Below are 22,835 nucleotides of genomic sequence, written 5' to 3'. Positions count from 1 at the left end.
GGTGAGTGTCACATAAACTGTCAAGCCGGGAGTTCACACAGCCCTCAGCCAAGCAATTAATGCAGAATCACAAAAGCAGAAAACATCTAGATCCTTCAGAGACATGTGACCAAGAGACTGAGCCTCTCCCTATCATGGGCCTTTATAGGGACTTGCGAGGGGAGTGGTTACCAAACAAAAATGCAATACCACCCCTCTCAGTTCCAGTGATGATAGGTAAGAGTCACAGTTGGGCAGAAGGGAAAGCCTAGATGGTGTGGGAGTGTGGCTTCCAGGTTGGTGACCCTGAACTGGATGCCAAGCCCACAAATTTGGGAGAAGGAAGACACAAGTCTCAACCTTTTTTCTGGGTGAGGTGGTAGATATTATTGCCCATTGTGAATAGGTTTGTTTCTCTTTGCCCTTAGGGTGACTCATGTGAACACCTCCCGAAGATGGTGCATAAAAAAACCCACTATTTCCACCATGTTCTTAGGACTTTCCTCCTTTGGAGTGCCATGCATCTGCTAAGGCAGTAATCACTGTGGTTTTTTTTTTTTTTTATTAATTATTTTGCATTATGCGACAGTTTTATAGGCTCTGGGAATCCAACCACCCCTCCCCACGCCTCTCCCCCCTGGTGGATTCCTCCACCTTGATGCAGTATTACAGTTCAAATTCAATCAAGATTTTTTCCTTGCAAACATATACCAAGCATAGAGTCCAGCTACTTATTGTCCAGATGGGTTGAACAGTTTCTTGGGGAGACCATTTCTGGTTCGAAGTTAGAGCTGGTAGAATATCATCCCAGTCAATTAAGAGTCCCAATATAACATCAACAGCAATTTGCAACATTATGCAATTGACAAGGTTTTGAGTAACCAGTATGTTAAAAAAAAAAAAAAAAGGCAAGTCCTAACCACAACCTATGATTAGCTCATTGACATTTCAATTTTAGTTCATATACAGAACCGGCTGCTCTATACCTTAAAATGGCTATAAGGTGCCATTCAGCTGTTTTGTGTCTATTTCATTTTAGTATTTAGCCATTTGTTGTGTTGAAGTATAATTTTGCTGATATTGGCAGATTTCAGGATAATCTACACTGGCTTTTAACTCTAACAAGACATTTGTTGACAATTAAGGTGCAGAACATTTTTTTGGGGGGGGGGTATGCAGGAAAATCCTCAACACCATGGTGAGGAGTGACTAATCTTTGTGTCCAACCCAGCGAGGCATGAGCCAATCCATGCCAGCTCTTTCCTGTCAGATTCCAAGCTCTACTTTTTGTTGTTTGTCTATTTATTTTAGGGTTTTTTAGTTTGTATGATTGTTTGTATGTTATGAGGGGTTTTCGGATCCCGATGGTTATTGCAAGGGAGGGCGGGGGTCCAGAGGTGGAGCCAGGCTCGGACCAGAGAAAGCTCTCCTCCCTGGTCCCGAAGGACGTTTATTGTTCTTCCGTTTCTGCGGACTGCTCAGGGCTTCTGGTTGTCTTTCCGATGATGTTGGTTTCTGCACGGTAGTGTTTGGACTTCTTCCATCCCCTGCGGAAGCTCCGGTTGGGGGTGGGAGACCTCAGAGTACTCAGCCTCCGAGGGCATCCAATTCCCTGTGGCCTCCTTGGCAGTTGGGATATAGTTCTTGTGGCTCATATTAATAGTTTGTGGTGAAGATCTGAGAGTCTTCATGGTTGGGATCCAAGCTTCCTCTTTACCATAACCTGCTCCACTCTGGAGTGCCCCCCTGCTCCATGCACATGACCTCCTGTTAAGAGGGTGTCAGGATCGCACCCGATTTCCCCCTAATGCATTGGTATAGTAGAGTGAGCAAAAAGTACAATATAGCCTATCAAGATAAAATCTGGTAATTCATAGACAACAGACTCAAAGCAGCACTAAATAATAGAAAAACTACTATGGTTCTTATTCTTAAATAAATCCTGCTTTGCAAACTAGAGTTGTCCACATGAAAATTCTCCCCTGTGAAACAAGAAATGATGTTGCTACAGTGTTTTGCTTGAATTCCCTGCAAATCTAACCTGCCTTGCTCTCGAGCAGTGGAAATTCTGAAGCGGTGGGCAGGTTAGAGGTGAATGTTGGGGCTGCACAGATGCCCTGGCACTGGAACAGCTTGCAGGCAGGCTATAGATGTAGGACATCTGACTAGTAGGACTAGTGAGGTGACAGGATGTTGTGTGGTGGTGGACTCCAGGGATGCAGGCTCTGGCCCCAGGGTCACCAGCAGAAAGGACCCAGCCCTGGAGTGGCTGGCAAGCACATTGCCTGTTGAAGGAGCAAGATCACTGCATGAGCTGGAATGACTTTCAAGTGGTGGAAGGTAGACAGTGTGCTCGCACTCATAGGCTAGAGGTGAGTTGATGACGGCTCACTGAGCCTATCCCTGGATGGGTAAGTACAGAAATGGATGGGGCATGTTAGAGGAATATCTTCTCCTCAAGCGTAATTCAGTCTGGCCCAGAAGTGGATGACTATTGAGCTGTGGGATCAGGGACACTGCCCAGGATGACTTGGCTATGAAGCAGATGTCAGGTGGATAGCAGGAACAGAGTGCACCGGTTTGTCAAGCTTGGCCCTAGAATAGCTATTGGTGGGCACCTTGGGCCCTTGGCTCACTATACAAACCGCTAGGTGCTGGAGTGCATGATGTGTGTGTGCTGGGGATGAATGGGGATACCAGCTAATCCCTCTTGGCCCAGGAGTGGACTGTGGGCTGTGTGGAGTAGCTGTTTGAGCATACCTGGACAGGAAATGCCTGTTGCACCCCATAGGGTTACTTACCTGTTGGTGAAGAAGCAACCAACAGAATGGGAGAAAATTTTAGCGCACTATGCAAGTGATGGGGGGCTAATACCCAGGATTTACAAAGAGCTTCATAAAACCAGGAACAGTAAATAAATAAATAAATAAATAAATAAATAAATAAATACTTTGAAACAATGGGCAATACAAATGAACAGACATTGTGCAAAAGAACAAATCTAAATGGAAGTCAGTATGGAGTTTGCTTAGAGAATTGCAAATAAATCTGCCACATTGGACAAAGGGTGCAGACATATTCGAGATGACAGAGAAACACTGGACAGGGTAAAGAACAGAGAGCAGATTGCAGAAAAACATAGGGGTCAGGCAGTCAACACGGATGTACCTGGAGACCACCTAAACACAGGGAAGAGGCCACGGTGCAGGAGCAGTGTTATAGGGAGCAAAAAACCTACCAGCCACAGGTGAGCTGTGAGGTAAACTCCAACAATACCCAGGGATCCAGTGGTAGCAACAGAATTAACCCTTGTGGAAGCCAGATGGGAGCTTGGGTCTGCTCCTGGAGCTCCAGATGTGAAGGTAGGTTGAAACTGACATATCCTGCTTAATAATCTGGCCCAACAACAAACTAAAAGGGAGCTGTGTACTCCTCAGGGCAGATTGGTGGCAGGTTGAAGCCAACAGCACAGATATCGAACGCTGGAGTGGGCAAGTTTCCAACTAGTCACACCCAGCTGATCCCACGTTGAGGACAGCACCAGCTTACCATCCTACATAATCTGTGTGGTCCCTGGATCAGAAGGCCAACAGCACCAGTTTCCTGGCAGTGCCCCGCTGGGCACCATCTTGTGTTTAGATATCAGTGCCCACTGGGCGTCATCTTGTGTTTAGATAAGATCAGTGCTGCAGACAAACCAGTTATCTGGGATAGTTGGCGTCTTCCTAAGCCAACTGATTGAACTTAAACATTGATTTGTAGATCTCTTGGTAATATATCTTAGAAATACAAACTAAGGAGCAAAAATCCACCAAACAGGATTACAATGTCAAAAGTTAAGAGACAAGACAGAGGCACAATAAATGTTACCGAAGACTCCTCAGTAAAGCAACAGAAGCTTCTACCACCCTTAGAATTAACTGAGGAAGACATTGACAAAATGGAGAACACAAAATTCAGAAAACTTAGTATAAAGCTTCTGACCAACACTGAAAAGCACATAATACAAGAGTTCAGGGCCCAGTGGCATGGCCTAGCGGTTAAAGTCCTCGCTTTCAATGCCCTGGGAACCCATATGGGTGCCGGTTCTAATCCTGGCAGCTCCACTTACCATCCAGCTCCCTGCTTGTGGCCTGGGAAAGCAGTCAAGGATGGGTCAATGCTTTGGGACCCTGCACCCACACAGGAGACCCGGAAGAGGTTCCAGGTTCTCGGCATCAGATCGGCGCACACCAGCCGTTGCAGCTCACTTGAGGAGTGAATCATCGGATGGAAGATCTTCCTGTCTGTCTCTCCTCCTCTGTGTATATCTGACTTTGTAATAAAATAAATAAATCTTGAAAACAAGAGTTCAAAGAATTTATAGAATTTGTCACAGAGGAAATAAATTAAATGAAAGCTGACATTTCAGAAGTTAAAAATACAGTAGAGCAAGAAATGAAAAATATTTCCTGTCACCAGGAGGAACAAAAAAAAAAAAACAAGCTAGAATAGAACCAGGTCAAGGTTAAAAAAAAGTATCCAAGAATATAAAAATACAATTAACAGGCCCAGCATAAGAATTATGGGAGCTCCAGAAGACACAGAAAGAGAAGTTGGGATTTAAGGATTATTCATTGAAATAATAAATGGAAACTTCCCTAATCTAGAGAAAGAATTGGGAAACAGCATGCAGAAGGGGCACTGTACTCCCAACAGTGTTGATCACCATGATACATGATAATCAAGCTCTCCTCAGTTGAACTAGGAAAAAAATCCTTAGATGTTCATGTGAGAAAAATCAAGTGACCTATAGAGGAACACCAGGCAAACTCACTGCTGATCTCTCAGAGGAAACACTGCAATTGAGAAGATAATGAAGTGACATAGTTCAGATACTAAAAGGGAAATAGTGTTAGCCTAGAAAAATGTTTCCTACAAAGGTCTCCTTTGTCTTTGAAAATGAAATAAAATTCTTCCACAGTAAAGAAGAACTCCAAATATTCGAATACTCCAAACCTGCCCTGCAGCTGATATTCAATATATGTTTTAGTGAAAGATAGAAGAACAAAAACCAAAGCGAAAAATGGAGAACATCCCACTACAAGGCTAACAGAAGACTAAATCAAAGGACAACCCATCACTAAAATGATAGGAGGATTTTGCCACTTATCCATATTAACATTGAATATAAATGGCTTAAAAACATCAATCACACATCATAGATTGCAAGACTGGACCAAAAAACAAAACACTTCCACCTGCTGCTTACAGGAAATACATCTCACTAACAAAGATCAGAGGAAGCTGAAAGTGAAAGGATGAAAAAAGATACTCCAAAAGAATGGTAATGTAAATTTTGCAGGGGTAGTCATTCTTATAGCAGATGATACAGATATCAATGTGAAAAACATTAAGAGATGAAGAAGGATACCATATAATGTTCAAAGGATCCATTCACCAAGAAGAAGTCACCATAATAAATGTATATGCGTCAAATGCCAAGACATTTGGTTGTGTGAAACAAACATTAATGGACATAAAGGGAGAAATAGATTCAATATAATCATATTGTGTGAACTTAATACCACATTAATATCAATGGACAGATTTTAAAAAAGCAAAAACTCAGCAAAGAAAACACACAACTCACCCAAACTCTAGAACAAATGCACTTAGTTGATATCAACTGAGCCTTTAATTCTATAAAAGAGAATACACTTTTTTTTGTCAGTTCATGGAACCTTCTCCAGAATTGACCATATTATAGGCCACAAAACAAGCATCACCAAATTTTTAAAAATCAATAATATACCAGGCATATTTTGTGACCATCATGAAGTGAGGCAAGAGACCAAGAAGCCAAAACACTTAGGAAAACTTGCAAACACGTGGAGACTGCATAATGTTACTAAATGAGAAATTAGATAGAGAGGAAATCATAGGGGAAATTAAAAAAAACAGCCTGAAGCAAGTGAAGGCATCAATACAACATATCAAAACTTATGGGACACAATCAAGACAATGGAAAGAGCAATGTTCATTTCAATGCTTGTTTTAAGAAACTAGAAAAGCATCAAGTAAATCACTTAATCTTACAGTTGTAGGAAATAGAAAAGCTACAGCAAAGCAATCTCAAGAATACTAAGAAAAAAGAAATAATCAAAATAAGGGAGGAAATAATCCGAATAGAGACCAAGAGAACTGTATGTACACAACAGCAATGAATAAAAGAGCTGATTCTTTGAGAAACATCAACAAAATAGACTCCCCACTAGCCCAACTATTAAAAAATGGAGGAGAGAGAAAATATGCATCAATAGCATCAGTAAACATAATTGGCACAGTAAACATAATCAAAACTGCCATATTACCAATAGTAATATACAGGTTTGATGCAATCCCAATCAAAATCCCAACAGCATTCTTCTCAGAAACAGAAAAGATGATACAAAGATTCATCTGGAATCACATGAAACCATGAATAGCCAAGTTATCCTGAAGAATAAAAATCAACCTAGAGGAATCTCAGTTCCAGACCTCAAGACATACAAAAGAGCAGGGCTCATCAAAACAGTCTGTTACTGGTACAGAAACAGAGAAGAAGATCAGTGGAACAGAACTGAAACCCCAGAAAGGAACCCACACATGTATGGCCAAGTAATATTTGACAACACAACTGAAAACAGTCCAGGTAAAAATCCTGGCCTATTGAACAAACGCTGTTGGGACAAGTGCATAGTATGCTGCAGAATAACAAAAAAATGCCCATACCTGTCACATTATACACAAATAAGCTCTAAATGGATCAAAGAACTAAATCTATACCAAGTAACCATCAAACTAATAAATGAAAACATAGGAAACACTCTCCAAGAAATAGGAACAGAGAATGATTTCTTACAAAAGATGCAAAAAGCACAGGTGAGTCATTACCTAACATCGTCTAGCGGATCTGAGAACCAGCATGGGGAGAAGGATCAGTGCTGTATCAGGCCACAACAATAGGCAATTCACATCAGGGCTGAGACAGGGGACATGCTGTTCCTGGATAGGTCTCAGCACACAGCAACATGAAGTGGAATTGGGGGAACACTAGACTGAGCCAGGCTGAAATACATGCTGGTGGAAAATGAGTTACTAACTTGAATGTTGTCCCAACACTTGTTTACTGAAGCAGGATGCATAACTGGAAAAAAGGACCCATCCTCTGTTTTCTCCCAATTCCTGTGAATCTCATTCTTCCACCCTATTCCACACATTCCTACAATATAATTACAAAAATGAAAGAATGTTAGGATGCTGTGAGAGACTGGGAATATTTTAAAACAGGACCTGCAAAAAAATTCAATAAATTTCACTGATTAGTGTCCTACTGAGGACCCGAGCCACAAGCTGATAAGCAACAATAGCAAAGAACTAACAGCTGGGTCCTCACATGAGCAATCTGGTGGAAAGCAGGTAGATGTGTAGAACTTCATTCTGTAGTTGAACTTCCCTACAATGTCACACGCCAAGTGAGCGCAACGGCCAGTGCTATGCTGATATGCCAGGAGCCAGGAACCTCTTCCAGGTCTCCCACATGGGTGGAGATTCCCAAAGCATTAACCCATTCTCGACTGCTTTCCCAGGCCACAAGCAGGGAGTTGGATGGGAAGCGGGGCTTCCGGGATTAGAACCAGCGCCCATATGGGATCCCAGGGCGTTGAAAGCGAGGACTTTAGCTGCTAGTCCACACCACCAGGCCCTACATGACACATGTTGAAAACAAAATTGTCTCTTTTTTTTTTCTTTTTTTTTTTTTTTAACATACTGGTTACTCAAAACTATGTCAATTCCATAATATTGCAAATTGCTGCTGATGTTATATTGGGGACTCTTAATTGACTGTGATGATATTATACCAGCTCTGACTTCGGACCAGAGATGGTCTCCCCAAGAAACCGTTCAACCCATCTGGACAATAAGTAGCTGGACTCCATGCTTAATATATGTTTGCAAGCAAAGAATCTTGATTGAATTTGAACTGTAATGCTGCATCAAGGTGGAGGAATCCACCAGGGGGGAGGGGAGGGGGAGGGGGAAGGGGATTCCCAAAGCCTATGAAACTGTCACATAATGCTAAATATTAATTAAAACAAACAAACAAAAAAAACATTAGCCTCAATAAAAATGATATGTAACTTGAAAAAAAAAAATTGTCTCTCTTACCCTCAGTGCTCATCATTGTTGGTCTTGATAGGGCGTCAACTCTAAATATTAAGTAGTAGAAGTGCTCCAGGTTGTAGCACATGAGATGCAAGTCAATGGGCTTCACATTTCCCTCAACACCAGTCATGGGAACCACTCTTCAATTTTTTTTCTTTGAAAGACAGAACTAGAGTGAGAAAGACAGAAGCAGGGAGATATCTGCCATCCACTGGTTCATACCCCCAAGGGCTCAATTGCAGTAGCCGAGCTGCTGTTGTGAAACCAGAAGCCAAGAGCAAAACCATGGTGGATTGGCTAGAATCTCGGACAGCTTACCTACTATGTAACAATGCTGGTCCTGGTGCTCACTCTTACAATTGAAAGACTTCAGGCACAAGCTGACATCTACTAGCTCATACAATGGCAAGAAACTTACTGTGTGAATCTGAGCAGTTGTGGTGGTAGCTGACACATTACCTCCACCTGAAAGAGGAACTCCAAGGCTCTGATGTCAGACAATTCTTTTGTCTCTAAGATATGCCTTCTAGAGTCTTGGGTGTTTTTGACCAGCAGGCCCAAGATTCCTGAGGACCATGACAATGGTGTTGCTTGGCTGCAGAACCACCAGAGAGAAACTGGTGAAGGGTGTCCATTTATTGGGAAGATCATACAAGCATATATACAGTGGAGAGGAAAGGCAGAAGGGTGGTATCAACAGTACTCCCACCCTACACTGTTATTAAAACTGGCCAGTAGGCATGCCTATCTCTCTGGACACTCTAATCTAGTCACCAGTTACATTCTGTAAGCAGGGTTGATAGCTTAGTGTTTTAGGCCATGTGCAGGTAGACCAAGATAAGCTAGCACCTGGGCTGAAAGCCATACCTTTGGGCATGATCATTACGTGTGAATGGTAAACAAGATGAGGGCTGCACTTAACTTCTCAGAGTTGCTTATCAGGGAAATTCTAGCACAACTTTGCAGGGGCAGAAATTGAAATACAGCCCACTACTCTGGATGTATGCCGAGTGAACAGGCAAAGATGGAGTCTCTGTTAGCTGAGACCACTGCCAGGGCTTTGCCTCAGAGACACAATGTGCCATGTGCCTATGACATGTTGTATGAGATAAGCTGGCAGAGAGGCAGGAGTGATCTCCCATACTTATTATTCAAGGAGATAGAGGCCAAATAGGATCCACATTTGGCCAGACATAACAAGAAAATTTTGCCTCTGGAAAAGATTCATCCTTCAAATCTGGGTGTTCATCACTAAAACTGCCACATGCATCATTTGATATCTGTGGTTCCAATAAAATTCTGTAATAGGATGAGGAATATTGCGATTCAAAAAAGATAAATGTGTAAATAACAAAGATGGCATTTGAAATAAAAGTTACATACTGAACATTTATTATCAACATTTAATCTGAAAACAGCATTCACATTTACCACCTAACAAAGGGAGATCACATGCAAATTGCATCTTAATTATTTTAGCAATACCCTCTCTTCTGAAATAAAATAATACTCCTCATGTTTATTATTTAACACTTGCTGAGACTTTCAAAGTATGTTTCCACATCCATTCCCCTATTACAATGTTTTATATTTGCACTTTTGCGAACGGTTGCCTTTTCATTCAGTTTGTAAGCTTCAACAGACCATAACAGGTTTATGGTGGCTAGTCTTTCGGTTGACATGTTTTGTAGTTCTGAGGTCTGTGACTCTGCTAGCGATTGACTCAGAAAAATGATTTTTCAGTCAATGCTGTGTGTTTGCTCATTTCTGTGAATATGCTACTTATTGAAGCATGTAGGCTTTCTACTGTGTTGAAAAGGTTTGCGAATGAATTTTAAAACACATGTAAAACATTCATGCTTTCCCAAGTGAATTCAGATGTTTAATAAAACTTGACTGCTTGCAACCAGATTTTCCACTCATTATATTCAAGTGGTTCTTATCCTGTATGGACACTCTGATGTCAAATGAAACCTGTCTCGTAAGTAAAGGCTTGAAGATACACACTGCATTCTTCAGGTTTCTCCCCTGTGTGGACCCTCTGATGTCTGATTAGGTGTGACTTCTGAGAACAAGCTTTTCCACACTCTCTACATTCATAAGGTTTTTCCCCTGTGTGGACGCTCTGATGCCTAATGAGTTGTGCCATATTAGAAAAGCCCTTTCCACATTCACTTCATCCATAAGGTTTTTTTCTGCCCAGTGTGAATTCTTTGATGTCTAATAAGGTGTGGCTTACAAGGAAAGCCTTTCCCACACTCATTACATTCATAAGGTTTTTCCCCAGTGTGGACCCTCTGATGTATGATCATGCTTGACTTATCAGAGAAGCCTTTTCCACACTCACTACATTCATAAGGTTTTTCCCCAGTGTGGATTCTCTGATGAGTAATGAGGTGTGACTTACGAATAAAAGCTTTTCCACACTCACTACATTCATAAGGTTTCTCCCCTGTGTGGATTCTCTGATGAGTAATGAGGTGTGAGTTACAAATAAAAGCTTTTCCACACTCACTACATTCATAAGGTTTTTCCCCTGTGTGGATTCTCTGGTGTCTAAGGAGGTGTGACTTATCAGAAAAGCCTTTTCCACACTCTCTACATTCATAAGGTTTTTCCCCAGTGTGGATTCTCTGATGTATAGTCATGCTTGACTTATCAGAGAAGCCTTTTCCACACTCACTACATTCATAAGGTTTTTCCCCTGTGTGGATTCTCTGATGAGTAATGAGGTGTGACTTACGAATAAAAGCTTTTCTACACTCACTACATTCATAAGGTTTTTCCCCAGTGTGGATTCTCTGATGAGTAATGAGGTGTGACTTACAAATAAAAGCTTTTCCACACTCCCTGCATTCATAAGGTTTCTCCCCAGTGTGGATTCTCTGATGAGTAATGAGGTGTGAGTTACAAATAAAAGCTTTTCCACACACACTACATTCATAAGGTTTCTCCCCAGTGTGGATTCTCTGATGTATGATCATGCTTGACTTATCAGAGAAGCCTTTTCCACACTCACTACATTCATAAGGTTTTTCCCCTGTGTGGATTCTCTGATGTCTAAGGAGCTGTGACTTATCAGAAAAGCCTTTTCCACATTCTCTACATTCATAAGGTTTCTCCCCAGTGTGGATTTTCTGATGTACAATGAGGTGTTGCTTAGAGCAAAACCATTTCCCACACTCAATACATGCATAAGGTTTCTCTCCAGTGTGCAATCTATGATGTGCATTCATGTTTGACTTATGAGAAAAAGCTTTTCCACACTCCCTGCATTCATAAAGTTTCTCCCCTGTGTGGACCCTCCTATGTATGATCAGGCTTGACTTGTGAAGAAACTCTTTTCCACACTCATTACATTCATAAGATTTTTTTCTTGTGTGGAGTCTCTGTGGTCTCATGAGAGATAATTGCTGGTGAAAGGCTTTTCTGTGCTCATTGCATTCATAAGGTTTCTCTGCTCTTTGAAAGATCTGATCTCTAATGAGTTCTGACTTCTGGTACATGTTTTCTTTACATTCATTGGACACACACAAATTGTCTCCTGTGTCAGTTCTCTGTTTGGTGGTAAGGCAAGATTTATAGTAGCCAACATGAATTGCTTGTCCCACACTGACAGGTTGCTGATTACATCGGTCTTTGGGATAAACTTGCTCACACATAAGGACTATCTTCTTCCCGCTGAAAGTTTTCTCATTTCCATTGTGTTCAAAGGACTGCTGACAAATGTGGATCTTGTCAAACTGACTGAGAATTTCCTTACTCTCAAAGTTGTTCTCAGGGACATTAGAGGCATGCTTATTTTCAAATGGTATTTCGTTAGGCTTCCTGTGGGAAAAGCAAATTTAAAAGAAACTATGACATCATTTTGTCTCCATTCAAAATGCTCCAGATCTTTGAGCTCCTCGTTGGGAGTTGCTTTCCCCCTTACCTCTTCCAAGTTTAACTGGTCAATTAACTGTAAAAATTTGGTTTACAACTGCTTTTCATTATCTTTTTCTATACTATGTTAAAGGAAAGAATCACCTAGCCTTCCTGGTAACATTTGGTTCAGTGCACAATATGGGAATTAAAAAAGAATTTTGGCTCTAATACAAAAGCCATGAGGCTGGACAGAGCAAAGAAAAGACTCCACAATTTTGTACTAAACCTCTGGAAATGACCCTTGGCACCTCATGCCTCTGCACAAAGAGGAACACAAACACACTCTCATATAATCGCCAGTCACTGCCTAGCTCCAGCTAAACATCCAGATGGATTGTACTTGGATAGGCTTCAGCACACAGCAACATGAAGTAGAATTGGGGGAAGACTAGACTAAGCCAGGCTGCAATATATGCTGGTGGAAAATGAGTTGAGGCAAGCCATGGCAGTCAGGGTGATGTTGGTGCTGGACACATGATCCCTGGGCGCAGGAGATCCAGTGGGGCCCTGGCAGCCTTGTCTGGTCCCTTGGGGACAGCTGTGTGATGAGCTCAGTTTATGAGCCCCAGTGACTGTATGTGTGGTGGTTTATGTTGCTTGGCCTGGGTCCTTGGCTGGCCAGTGCAATGGGTCCTGGGACTGCGAGTCCTGGGAGTAGAGGGTGTGGCAGGCCTCAGGTCACCTGGCTTGGATACTTTAGATGCCTGCATGGTGGTGCTAGCTCAGTGAGTGCTGAGGTTGGGGCTCCACTGGGGCAGGATTGACTGGCTCGAGGTCTTGAGGCACTTGCAAGAACTGGTACTCCTCAGTTGAAAAGGAGTATTGGACAACTGGCCTGGCTCCACCTGGAGATGGAAGCCCACTGAAGCCTGGAAAGCACATCTGGACTATCCAAGAGAAAGCAGGAGAGAAGAGATTGAATAACTACCCCAGCCATATGATGACAGCAAATATCTGGGAGAAAAGAGACTCCAAGGTCAACCATGCCAGCCAATGAACATTGAAAGGGTTCTCTCTTGCTTGAATCAGTGAGATGAACATCATTTCAGAACTATCAGAACCACCTGGACAGAAACCGTGGAGTGTGTGCCACATTGACACCCTGGTTTGGTATCAGGGGTCCAGTACCCATCCTGAAGTACTAGGATAGTTGGGAGACCTGGTATACCTTCTCTGAATACCATTTAACCCTGACCTAAAACAGGAAGGAAAAATAGAAAATTTGGAAATGATCACACTAATTTCTCCTTAATGATCTAATACACGCACACACATTGAGTGCAATTAAATCACACACACACACACACACTATACAGAAACCCAACTCATGAAGAAAAAATTATTAGGTCACACTCCCCCAGTCCCACCCACCTCTTGATGTTGGAGGTGGGTGGAGCCTAGGCCTGCCATGTTCCCAAGGCATCTGCTCCCACTGTACTCACCAGGAAGAGCAAATCCTCTTCAGCCCAGGCAGGCCAAGGCCCAGCTCATCAAATGGCCATAGTGGCTGAACCTAGGGTCCCAAGCATGGACTCCAATGTGGCTCAGGTCCTCCCAGGAACAGAAAGTGTACATGACAATATAGAAAATACATAGGTTTCTACTAAATACCAGTTGCTCACATTCAGGAGGTGGATACAGAAACTGGATCTCAAAGTCATTTTTTTTAATTCATCCTTTTAGAGACAGAGAAGTTTTATTTACAAAGTGGTCATGTGAGTAGGGGAAGAGGAGGCAAGGGGAAATCACTCCTAGACAGAAAACTAGGTGTTGGTGTGCTTCTTGAAATTGAGACATCCAGTTACTAACTTCAATGTTGTCCCAACCCTTGTTTACTGAAGCAGGATGCATAACTGGAAAAAAGAACCCACTCCTCTGTTTTCTCCCAATTCCTGTAAATCCCATCCTTCCACCCTCTTCCACAATCCTACTTTTCTATACTAAGTTAAAGAAAAGAATTACTGAGCTTTCCTGGTAACATTTGGTTCGGTGCACATTATGGGACTTGAAAAAGACTTCTGGATCTTATACAAGAGCTGTGTGTCTCGAATTAGCAAAGAGAAGACTCCACAAGGTTTGTACTAAACTTGTGGGAATGACCCTTGGCATCCCATGCCTCTGCACAAACATGAACACACCCACCCACACACGTAATCCCCAGTCACTGCCTAGCTCCAGCTAAACCTCCAAACTGATTGTACTTTTAGGAGGAAGGGAGTAGAGATAGGAATTATAAAAGTTTAGGACTTTAAAGCCTCTAATCAACAACTGTCTTTTTCACTTTTGCTATCATGTCAATTTTCATTTTAGAAGCAAGTCTCTGGGTCATTATATTTTGAAAACTGTTGGATTGACATCCCCCAAAAGGCCAATTTTCTCCATGACTTGATACTCTCTAAGTGGATCCTGAATCCCAACTACCTGACATGAGACCAAAGTTCTGGCCTCCTTTTTCATTCTTCATGTCGGCTCTTCCTCATTGAAGAAGGGATGAGAGTCCAGGCACCAAAAATATTCACTTTGGTTTGAGTTTTTATGCACCATCTCAGGGAGGTGTTCACATGATTCAACCCAAGGGCAAAGAGAAACTTATTCACAATGGGCAATAATGTCTACCACCTTACCCAGAAAAAAGGTTGGGACTTGTTTCTTCCATCTCCCAATTTTTGGCTAGGCAGCCAGTTCAGGGTCAGCAGCTTGACTCCATCTAGGCTTTCCCTTCTGCCCACCTGTGACACTCACCTAACATCACTGGAACTGAGAGGCGGTGGTATTGCATTTTTTTTTTTTGTAACCACTCGCTTCACAAGTCCCTATAAAGGCCCATGATAGGGAGAGGCTTTCTCTCTTGGTCACATGTTTCTGAAGAATCTAGATGTTTTCTGCTTTTGTGATTCTGCCTTAATTGCTTGGCTAGGAGCTGTGTGAACTCCTGGGCTAACAGTCTATGTGACAGCCACCCGGCAGGACACCTGGCAGGTCATGTAGGTAGACCACTCCTCAGGAAGACGGACCCTAGTGTTTGATAAGAGTCCTTGCCCTATAGCCCATCAATTTGTAGCTTTTGAAAGTTGCTTGCTTCAAACCTGCCATTACAGGCCTGTCAACTTGCTTATTTTGAAAGTTAACAGCTAAAACTGACCAATCATAACTGTATAATTATATGGAATTGTCCTGGCATGGGTTGGGGGCAGACCAGGCTGAATCAGTTCATGTCATCCACTGACAAATCCAAGCACCAGAAGAGAGTGTGGGTTGAGCCAGAATTGGTTGCAAAAAAACCAGTACACATTACGTAATGCCAAGGTGAGATAACGTATGCCAGATGCTAATTTTGTCAAGCAGAACCACAGAACCACCTGGAGAGTGCATAATCCAGGAGTGGGAGTGGGCTGAGAGGGAAATAGTGGGATCCTCCCTCCTGGGTTACCACTAACACAGCAAGGCACAAAAACAAGGGTAGAAGCAGGGGTGGCTAGACGGAAATGAACCCAACAACATACATGAGGGCTGGATAATGGAGCTGGTTAGATTGAACTAGACTTAAATACACACTGACATGTATGAGAGCCAAATGGGGTACAGTACAGATTGGACTAGTCTGCTACACATGCTGGAAAACCAGGGTAGGGGACGGGCCTTGTGGTGGTTACTGTGGGTTGCTCTGACTAGGCTGCAGCTCCCACTGGTTTATGTAAGGGCTGAGTATGAAGTGGGCAGGATTCAGGCTAGACTGCAGCACCCATTGGTTCCAGTAGAAGACAGGGTTGGAAACAGAACCAACCCAGCAATTGCAACCTCAAGCGATGGACTGTTCCAGGCCCTGTACTTGCTAGTACACATAAGAATCTGGTCTGGAAACACCTCATACAAAGTTTCTTTGCGGATCCCCCCAATTGAACTGCCAGACTCAGAACCCTAACCATGAAAAGACAAGAGGACAGAACAAGTCAATCAACCACCTCAGTTATGTGTTAGCAGTGAAAAACTGGGCAAACGAAGACTCTATGAAAGACTATGTCAATCAGTGGATTCTTCAACGATCTCATTGTGCTTGCAGTGGTGAGACTGGCAGCAATTCATACCTATTGAACTACCAAAACCACTTAAGCAAGACCCTCGCAGCATGCCCCGCATCAACGACTGGGGATGGGAGGGAGACTGGTGGGCTTCTCCCATAAAATCTCCTTTTACCTCAGATATATGAAGGAAACAATATGGAAATAATAGTCTTACCCATTTTCCTGTAACCCTTGAAATTCTTTACCCTAATTAACTATGTAACGGTTGTCAAAAATACAATAAAAATGGAAAAAGGAAAAAAAAATGTTTTTATTTACTGGAAATCTAGATATACAGAGAGGATATGAGACACATAGGAAGATCTGCCATGTGCTGATTCACTTCCCAAAAATTCGTAACTTTCAGAGCTGAGCAGCTTTAAAGCCAAAAACCAGGAGCTTTATCTGGGTCTGCCATGCAGGTGTATAGTCACAAGCCTGTGGGGTGTCCTCAACATTTTCCCAGGCCAAAGGCTGCTGTGGTCCATGCGGTTCATGTGAAAGACACGAAGTTGTGAAGAGAACTTTTCCATTGAAGGCAAGGCCACAAGGAATTTCCTGTGCCTACAACCACCTGAAAAGCAGTTCTACCTCCCTTTGCATAAATAATTGACAACCCCACAGAGATTTCTGTAATCTATTTAGGCACTATCTGCCACTGTGGAGTTGCCTTTTACAATCAGTGTGAGCTTGGAAGATGATGTTGGTGATAATGTCTTAGCAAAAGGGCCTTTTACTATTTCTGCTCTCTCGGCTGTCACACTCATCATATGAAAATCAAGGGTTTTATGTCCCTACATGTAGCAGGAACCTATGCTTAGGGTTGTCCTCCCACATTGACCATATCCTAATCAAGGATGTTAAGTCCCTAAATGTAGTGGAAATCTATTCTTTCCCTCTTTCACTAATCTTTATGTCTCTCCTTTTGTGATACACTTCCTTAACTATTTCAAGACTAAGTTGTAGACTCAGGGTTGTAATAGGAATGTGTTACTGATTGACATGTACCATCTATTGAGAACTTCTTGACAACAGGATTACGGCGGCTGATATTCTGCCTCAAGGGGAAACAATTGGCAGAACTATCCTTAGCAATGCCTGCTTGACCAGGTGTGAAAAGTGGGTGCCAGAGTTTGTGAAGGCTTCTGATTAAAAAAAGAGGACAGTTTTTAAAACTGTATTATGATCCTGAAACTGTAGTGGTCCATTTATTTTTCGATGCCTACTCCAGGCACCCTTCTCAAGTTCTGAACTTTACTTGAGCTGGACTCTGGCAATAGGCAGAGAGCTGGCTGTGAAGCGGGGCTGCCAAGGCACAAACAAGTGTCCATATATGATCCCAGTGCATGCAAGGTGAGGGACAGCCACTAGGCTACCATGCCATACCCACGGGTTTGATCTTTACAAATGGCTTATGTGGGCCTTTGCATGACTCCCTCTACATTTCATACATGAGCTGAGAAAAGCCAGTTTCTTCAACTTTGTCACTCATGTAACTGCCTAGTTCTGAGACCTGAACAGCCATAGAATGGCCGGTGCAGATTTGAAGCTGTGTAGTAACAGCTATTGCCTTGCTGGTTGAGAGACAACCAATACAATGGGAAGTGTCTTACTCACAGATTCCTGTCCAGACAAGGAATGCTCAGGGGACACTTAAAAATCAAAGACCATTCTGAAAAATTTTGCTGTCTGCATTCAAGAGGCACACCATCTCCTGGCTCTCTCCCAAGAAATGCTATTTGATTCCCTCTGGTTTCGACATTCACCTGGTCACTTTGCAAATAAAACTACTGTCTCCAAATGAAAAAAAAAAGTAGAAAGAAAGAATGAAATCCTATTTCTCAAGTCTAATTTTTATACAATATCCTTTTCATATTGTGCTGCAATTATGGCCAGAGCTAAGGCTAAGCATTTTTGTGGCAATACAGCTCTCTTTTCAGTTATTATATAAGTTTTATAATTAAAACTTGCCTGAAGATTATTTCTTGACCTTTCTGATTAGCTCCAAACAGCTCATTCTGTCCATGGGGATCTGAAATGAGAAGCCGAGTAAACATATGCATGAATCCCATCTAAATGTTTCTTTTCAAATGTTCCAGTGAAGCTATTGAGATTTGTTGCCAATCTAGATAGAGCATATTTTAATATTAGTGAAATGTGGACATTTATGAGCATTTTAAATAGGCATTACATCTCATCTATTAATGTCTTAACATAATACCTATATTTTTAAAATGAAAATTTTAATTATATGAGATTGCATATTTAACTTAAAGCAGGAAATGACAGAAAATATGGTATAAAATTTCAGAATAAGGCTTGGGGTATCTTACATCCCATCTCATCACTAGTTTGCCTTTTCCTGGCCACTCTGCTTCAAAAACAACTTCAGGAAAATGTATCTTGGGAAGTGGCAGATGTGATTCAAGTGTTTGGGATCATGAAAAGACCCATATGTACTTCTAGATTTATGGTGATAGGCTGGCAAATTGCTAGAATAAACCTATACATGGAGACTATAGAATGACTGTCTCACCAGCTGTCCTTCTGAAAGAAACTCAGAGTAAAAATCAAATATAATTCCAGTCAACAATTACTGAGCTATGTATCAATTCCTCTGTCCAATATGTGCTGACCTACCTGCAAGTCTCTGCTTGGCAGATTTCTCCACTGTCCATGGTGCTGATCCTTGCTCCAACTTGAAGACCATATTAGGCTTTGTCATGGAGTACCCTGTGAATGGAGAATGATGCAGATTTTCCAAAATCACCATTAGTCCTACCAACTACACTTTATAAACTGTTCTTTCAGTAGCAAACTATAAGAAGTATTCTGCTTAGGCAGGACAGAATTTCACTCACCCAAGGACAGCAGATTGTTATAGGTCTCAAGCATCACCTCCCTATATAGGGTCCTCTGAGTATTGTCCATTGTCTGCCATTCTTCCTGGGTAAAGTCCACAGCCACATCTTCAAATGACACCAACACCTGTAATGGCACATGTCTCCTCAGTTCTGGATTGTTAAAGAGAAACACTAACAGTACATTCTCTGTATATTTAATTTGCAACTTTTGTGAATGTAGTTTAATTTACAATTCATACAGCATCACAGAGTAAAAGTTAAATGAAAATATCTTCTGCTGTGTTACTTTTGCAAATCTAATATTACAACAAATATTCCTTATTCTCATAAAGGTTGTTTTCTCTAAAGATTCTCACTATAATGAACCGTTGAAGGCATTGCTAGAATAGCTCTTCAAGTGGAAGATATCACTCTGTCTGTTATTACCAATCTGCTTTTCAACTAAATTAAGATAAATAATCATATTGACACTGAACCAAAATTTTAACTCAGGACCTATAATACTAAGCTGAGTTTAACTCTGCTGGGGGTGTTCAATTTGCATCTTCTATGAATGCAGCTTAATTTACTATGTATGTGGCAAATAAGGTAAAAACCAAATAAAATCTTTTGTCCTGTATTACGTTTGCAATTCTGAAGCTACAATTCCATTATTATCCTGTGTCAGATCTCTTTCTACAGTGAGCATAAAATGAGTTCACTGTGCAATCTTTAGATACACATGAGCTAAATAACATGCTAGATTAGATAACTAAGACATACGCTTAGGGTCAGACCGTGTGGTCTACCGGCTAAAGTCCTCACCTAGAACGCACCGGGATCCTATATGGGCGCCGGTTCTAGTCCCGTCAGCTCCACTTCCCACCCAGCTCCCTGCTTGTGGCCTGGGAACCAGTCGAGGATGGCCCAAAGTTTTGGGACCCTGCACCTGCATGGGAGACCCGGAGGATGTTCCTGGTTCCTGGCTTCAGATCGGCGGAGCACCAGCTGTTGCAGCTCACTCTGGGAGTGAATCATTGAATGGAAGATCTTCCTCTCTGTCTCTCCTCCTGTCTGTATATCTGACTTTGTAATAAAATAAATCTTTAAAAAAAAGATATATGCTTAGAATTGTACAAGATAATGAGAAGTTTTTTAAGTAGCTTGCTAATGATTTCCTCAAACATACGGAGGTACTTAAAAATATTATAAAGCAATAATTCACTTCAATTTTCTCATTTCAAAGTGAAATAATGAAATACTGAAAATATTTTTAAACTGTACTTGCATGATTAAATATTTCCTACAGCTTATATTGGAATTAAATATAAATAATAGATGATCATATGTATCAATAATACATATATATGTACATACACAAAAGTAAAAAAATTATGGAATACATATGCATGTAATTCCAGTGTATAAATATATAAAATATATATTTTTTCACTTGTGTGTATGCACATATTTAAAGTCTGTTTTTATTGATTTTCTGTGGAATAACATAATTAAACTGCAGTTTTAATTTCTACATATAAACTACAGTTTAGGAGGGAAACAAATGATAGTCTCTTAAACAACTATCTTCTTCTGATCATTAGTTGGTATCAGCCAGTCATAGTCTGCCAGCTGAACAGAAAATATACATATAACACAAAGGCCACGCTGTAACAAACTGAGTCCTTTTTTTTTATGTTTTGAAAGCTCTTTAGTATTAAGGAGTTAGCTGGGTTGTTCCTGTATTCCAGTTATTTATTTACTGCTTTAAACATTAAACACAGCTAGTGTAACTGATATATATCATTTTAACAGCATGATACTTCATTTCAATCATCCCTTTTCCCTGTTTTTTTTTATATGTGGTCACAGTTTTCTTAATTTTTTCTCAACTCATCAACTTTTTATTCAGAGGAAATTCAAGTTATTTTTTTAATTATGTTGCATTATGTGACGTAGTTTCATAGGCTCTGGGATTCACCCAGCACCTCCCTGTAAAAACCTCTACCTTGGTTAGGGTTTTTAACATAAAGTGGTGTTGGATTTTGTCGAAGGCTTTTTCTGCATCTATTGATATTATTAAATGATTTTTATTCTTCAGTTTTTGGATGTGGTGTATCACATTTATGGATTTTTGTATGTTGAACCATCCCTGCACACCAGGGATGAATCCTACTTGGTCTGGATGAATGATCTGTCTGATGCTTATTTGAATTCTATTGGCTAGGATTTTGTTGAGAATCTTAGCATCAATATTCATCAGAGACATAGGTCTGTAGTTTTCCTTCTCTGTTAATTCCTTACCTGGTTTTGGGATTAAGTCATTTGGCTTCATAGAATGAGTTTGGAAGGGTGGCTTCCTTTTCTATTATTTTGAAGAGCTTGTAGAAGATTGGGGTTAGCTCTATTTGGAATGTTTTGTAGAAATCTGTGGTGAAGCCATTTGAGCCTGGGCTTTTCTTTGTTGGGAGATATTTAATCACTGACTCTATCTCTGCTTGGGTTATGGGTTTTTTTTTTTAAAGATTTATTCATTTGATTACAGCTAGATATACACAGAGAGGAGGAGACAGAGAGGAAGATCTTCCGTCCGATGATTCAATCCCCAAGTGAGCCGCAACAGGCTGGTGTGCCCCGATACTAAGCCAGGAACCTGGAACATCTTCCGGGTCTCCACGCGGGTGCAGTGTCCCAATGTATTGGGGCATCCCCAATTGCCTACCCAGGCCACAAGCAGGGAGCTGGATGGGAAGTGGAGCTGCCGGGATCAGAACTGGCGCCCATATGGGATCACGGGGTTTCAAGGCAAGTACTTTAGCCGGTAGGCCACGCCGCCGGGCCCGGGGTTATGGGTTTGTTCAGTTCTTCTGTTGCCTCTGAGGTAAGCCATTGTAAGTGGTGGAAGTCTAGGAACCTTTCCATTTCCTGGTGGTTTTCTGATTTGTTAGAGTACAGTTCCTTGTAGTAATTTCTAATTATTTTCTTAGTGGTTGCAGTGTCTGTTGTTATGTTGCCTTTTTCACCTTTGATGCTCCTAATTCTTGCTTTCTCTTATCTTTTCTTTGTCAGTCAGGCCAGTGGGGTGTTTATTTTATTTATCTTCCCAAGAAACCAGCTTTTTGATTCATTGATTTTTTAACATAGTTTTTTATTTCTATTTGGTTTATTTCCTACCTTGTTTTGATAATTTCTTGTTTCCTATTGTTTGTGGGGTCATTTTGCTGCTGATTTTCCATTTCCTAGAAGTGTGTGCTTAATTCCAGTAATTGGTGCCTTTCTTCGGCCTTGACATGAGCACCAATTGCAATGAGCTTACCACATAACACTGCTTTAGTGGTGTCCCACCAGTTTTGGAATGTTGTATCTGAGTTTTCATTTGTTTCCATAATTTTTTATCTCATCTTTAATTTCTTCTCTAACTCGTTCTTTGTTTAATAGCATATTACTCAACCTCAAAGAGTTTATATATTTCCTGGGACATTTTGAATTATTGATTTCCAATTTCATTCTGTGGTGGTCTGAGAAGGTGCATGGTATGATTCCAGTTTTTTTTAAGTTAGTTTTCCTTGCTTTGTTTCCTATCATGTGGTCTATCCTGGAGAAAGGGCCATACACTGCTGAGAAAAAGTGTAGATGTAGGTTCTATAAATGTCTACTAAGTCCAATTGTTCCATTGTTTGTGTGAGCTCTGTAGTTTCTCTGTTGAGCCTTTGTCTTGTTGATCTGTCTATTGGTGTTAATGGGTGTTAACATATCGCATGATTATTGTATGTTCATCTGTATCTTCCTATAAGTCTATAAGTAATTGCTTCCCGTAGCTGAGTGCATCTCAATTTGGGGC

At 41.3% G+C, this 22,835-nt stretch overlaps 2 protein-coding genes and 1 long non-coding RNA gene across 3 annotated transcripts in view; 1 reads left to right on the top strand and 2 right to left on the bottom strand.

Annotated features, from left to right (window-relative positions):
- Positions 1 to 22,835, top strand: part of LOC131482927 (zinc finger protein 208-like) — an 887,045-nt gene that overhangs the window by 93,315 nt on the left and 770,895 nt on the right.
- On the bottom strand, positions 10,130 to 18,924 carry LOC131482913 (zinc finger protein OZF-like). The gene is given in 3 exon segments (XM_058679145.1): positions 10,130 to 10,360; positions 10,362 to 11,623; positions 18,792 to 18,924. Coding segments are annotated over 3 exon segments (1,626 nt in total).
- LOC131482861 (uncharacterized) overlaps positions 19,012 to 22,835 on the bottom strand; it is a 34,269-nt gene continuing 30,445 nt past the window's right edge. The window contains exon 3 of the long non-coding RNA XR_009247345.1: positions 19,012 to 19,139. This is a non-coding gene — a long non-coding RNA (uncharacterized LOC131482861). The remainder of the gene's footprint in view (positions 19,140 to 22,835) is intronic.

Source organism: Ochotona princeps, chromosome 21 (genome assembly GCF_030435755.1).
Source record: "Ochotona princeps isolate mOchPri1 chromosome 21, mOchPri1.hap1, whole genome shotgun sequence".
Lineage (NCBI taxonomy): Eukaryota > Metazoa > Chordata > Mammalia > Lagomorpha > Ochotonidae > Ochotona > Ochotona princeps.
The sequence above is the reverse complement of the archived record's forward strand: the minus strand, read 5'-3'. Positions and strand labels throughout refer to the sequence as shown.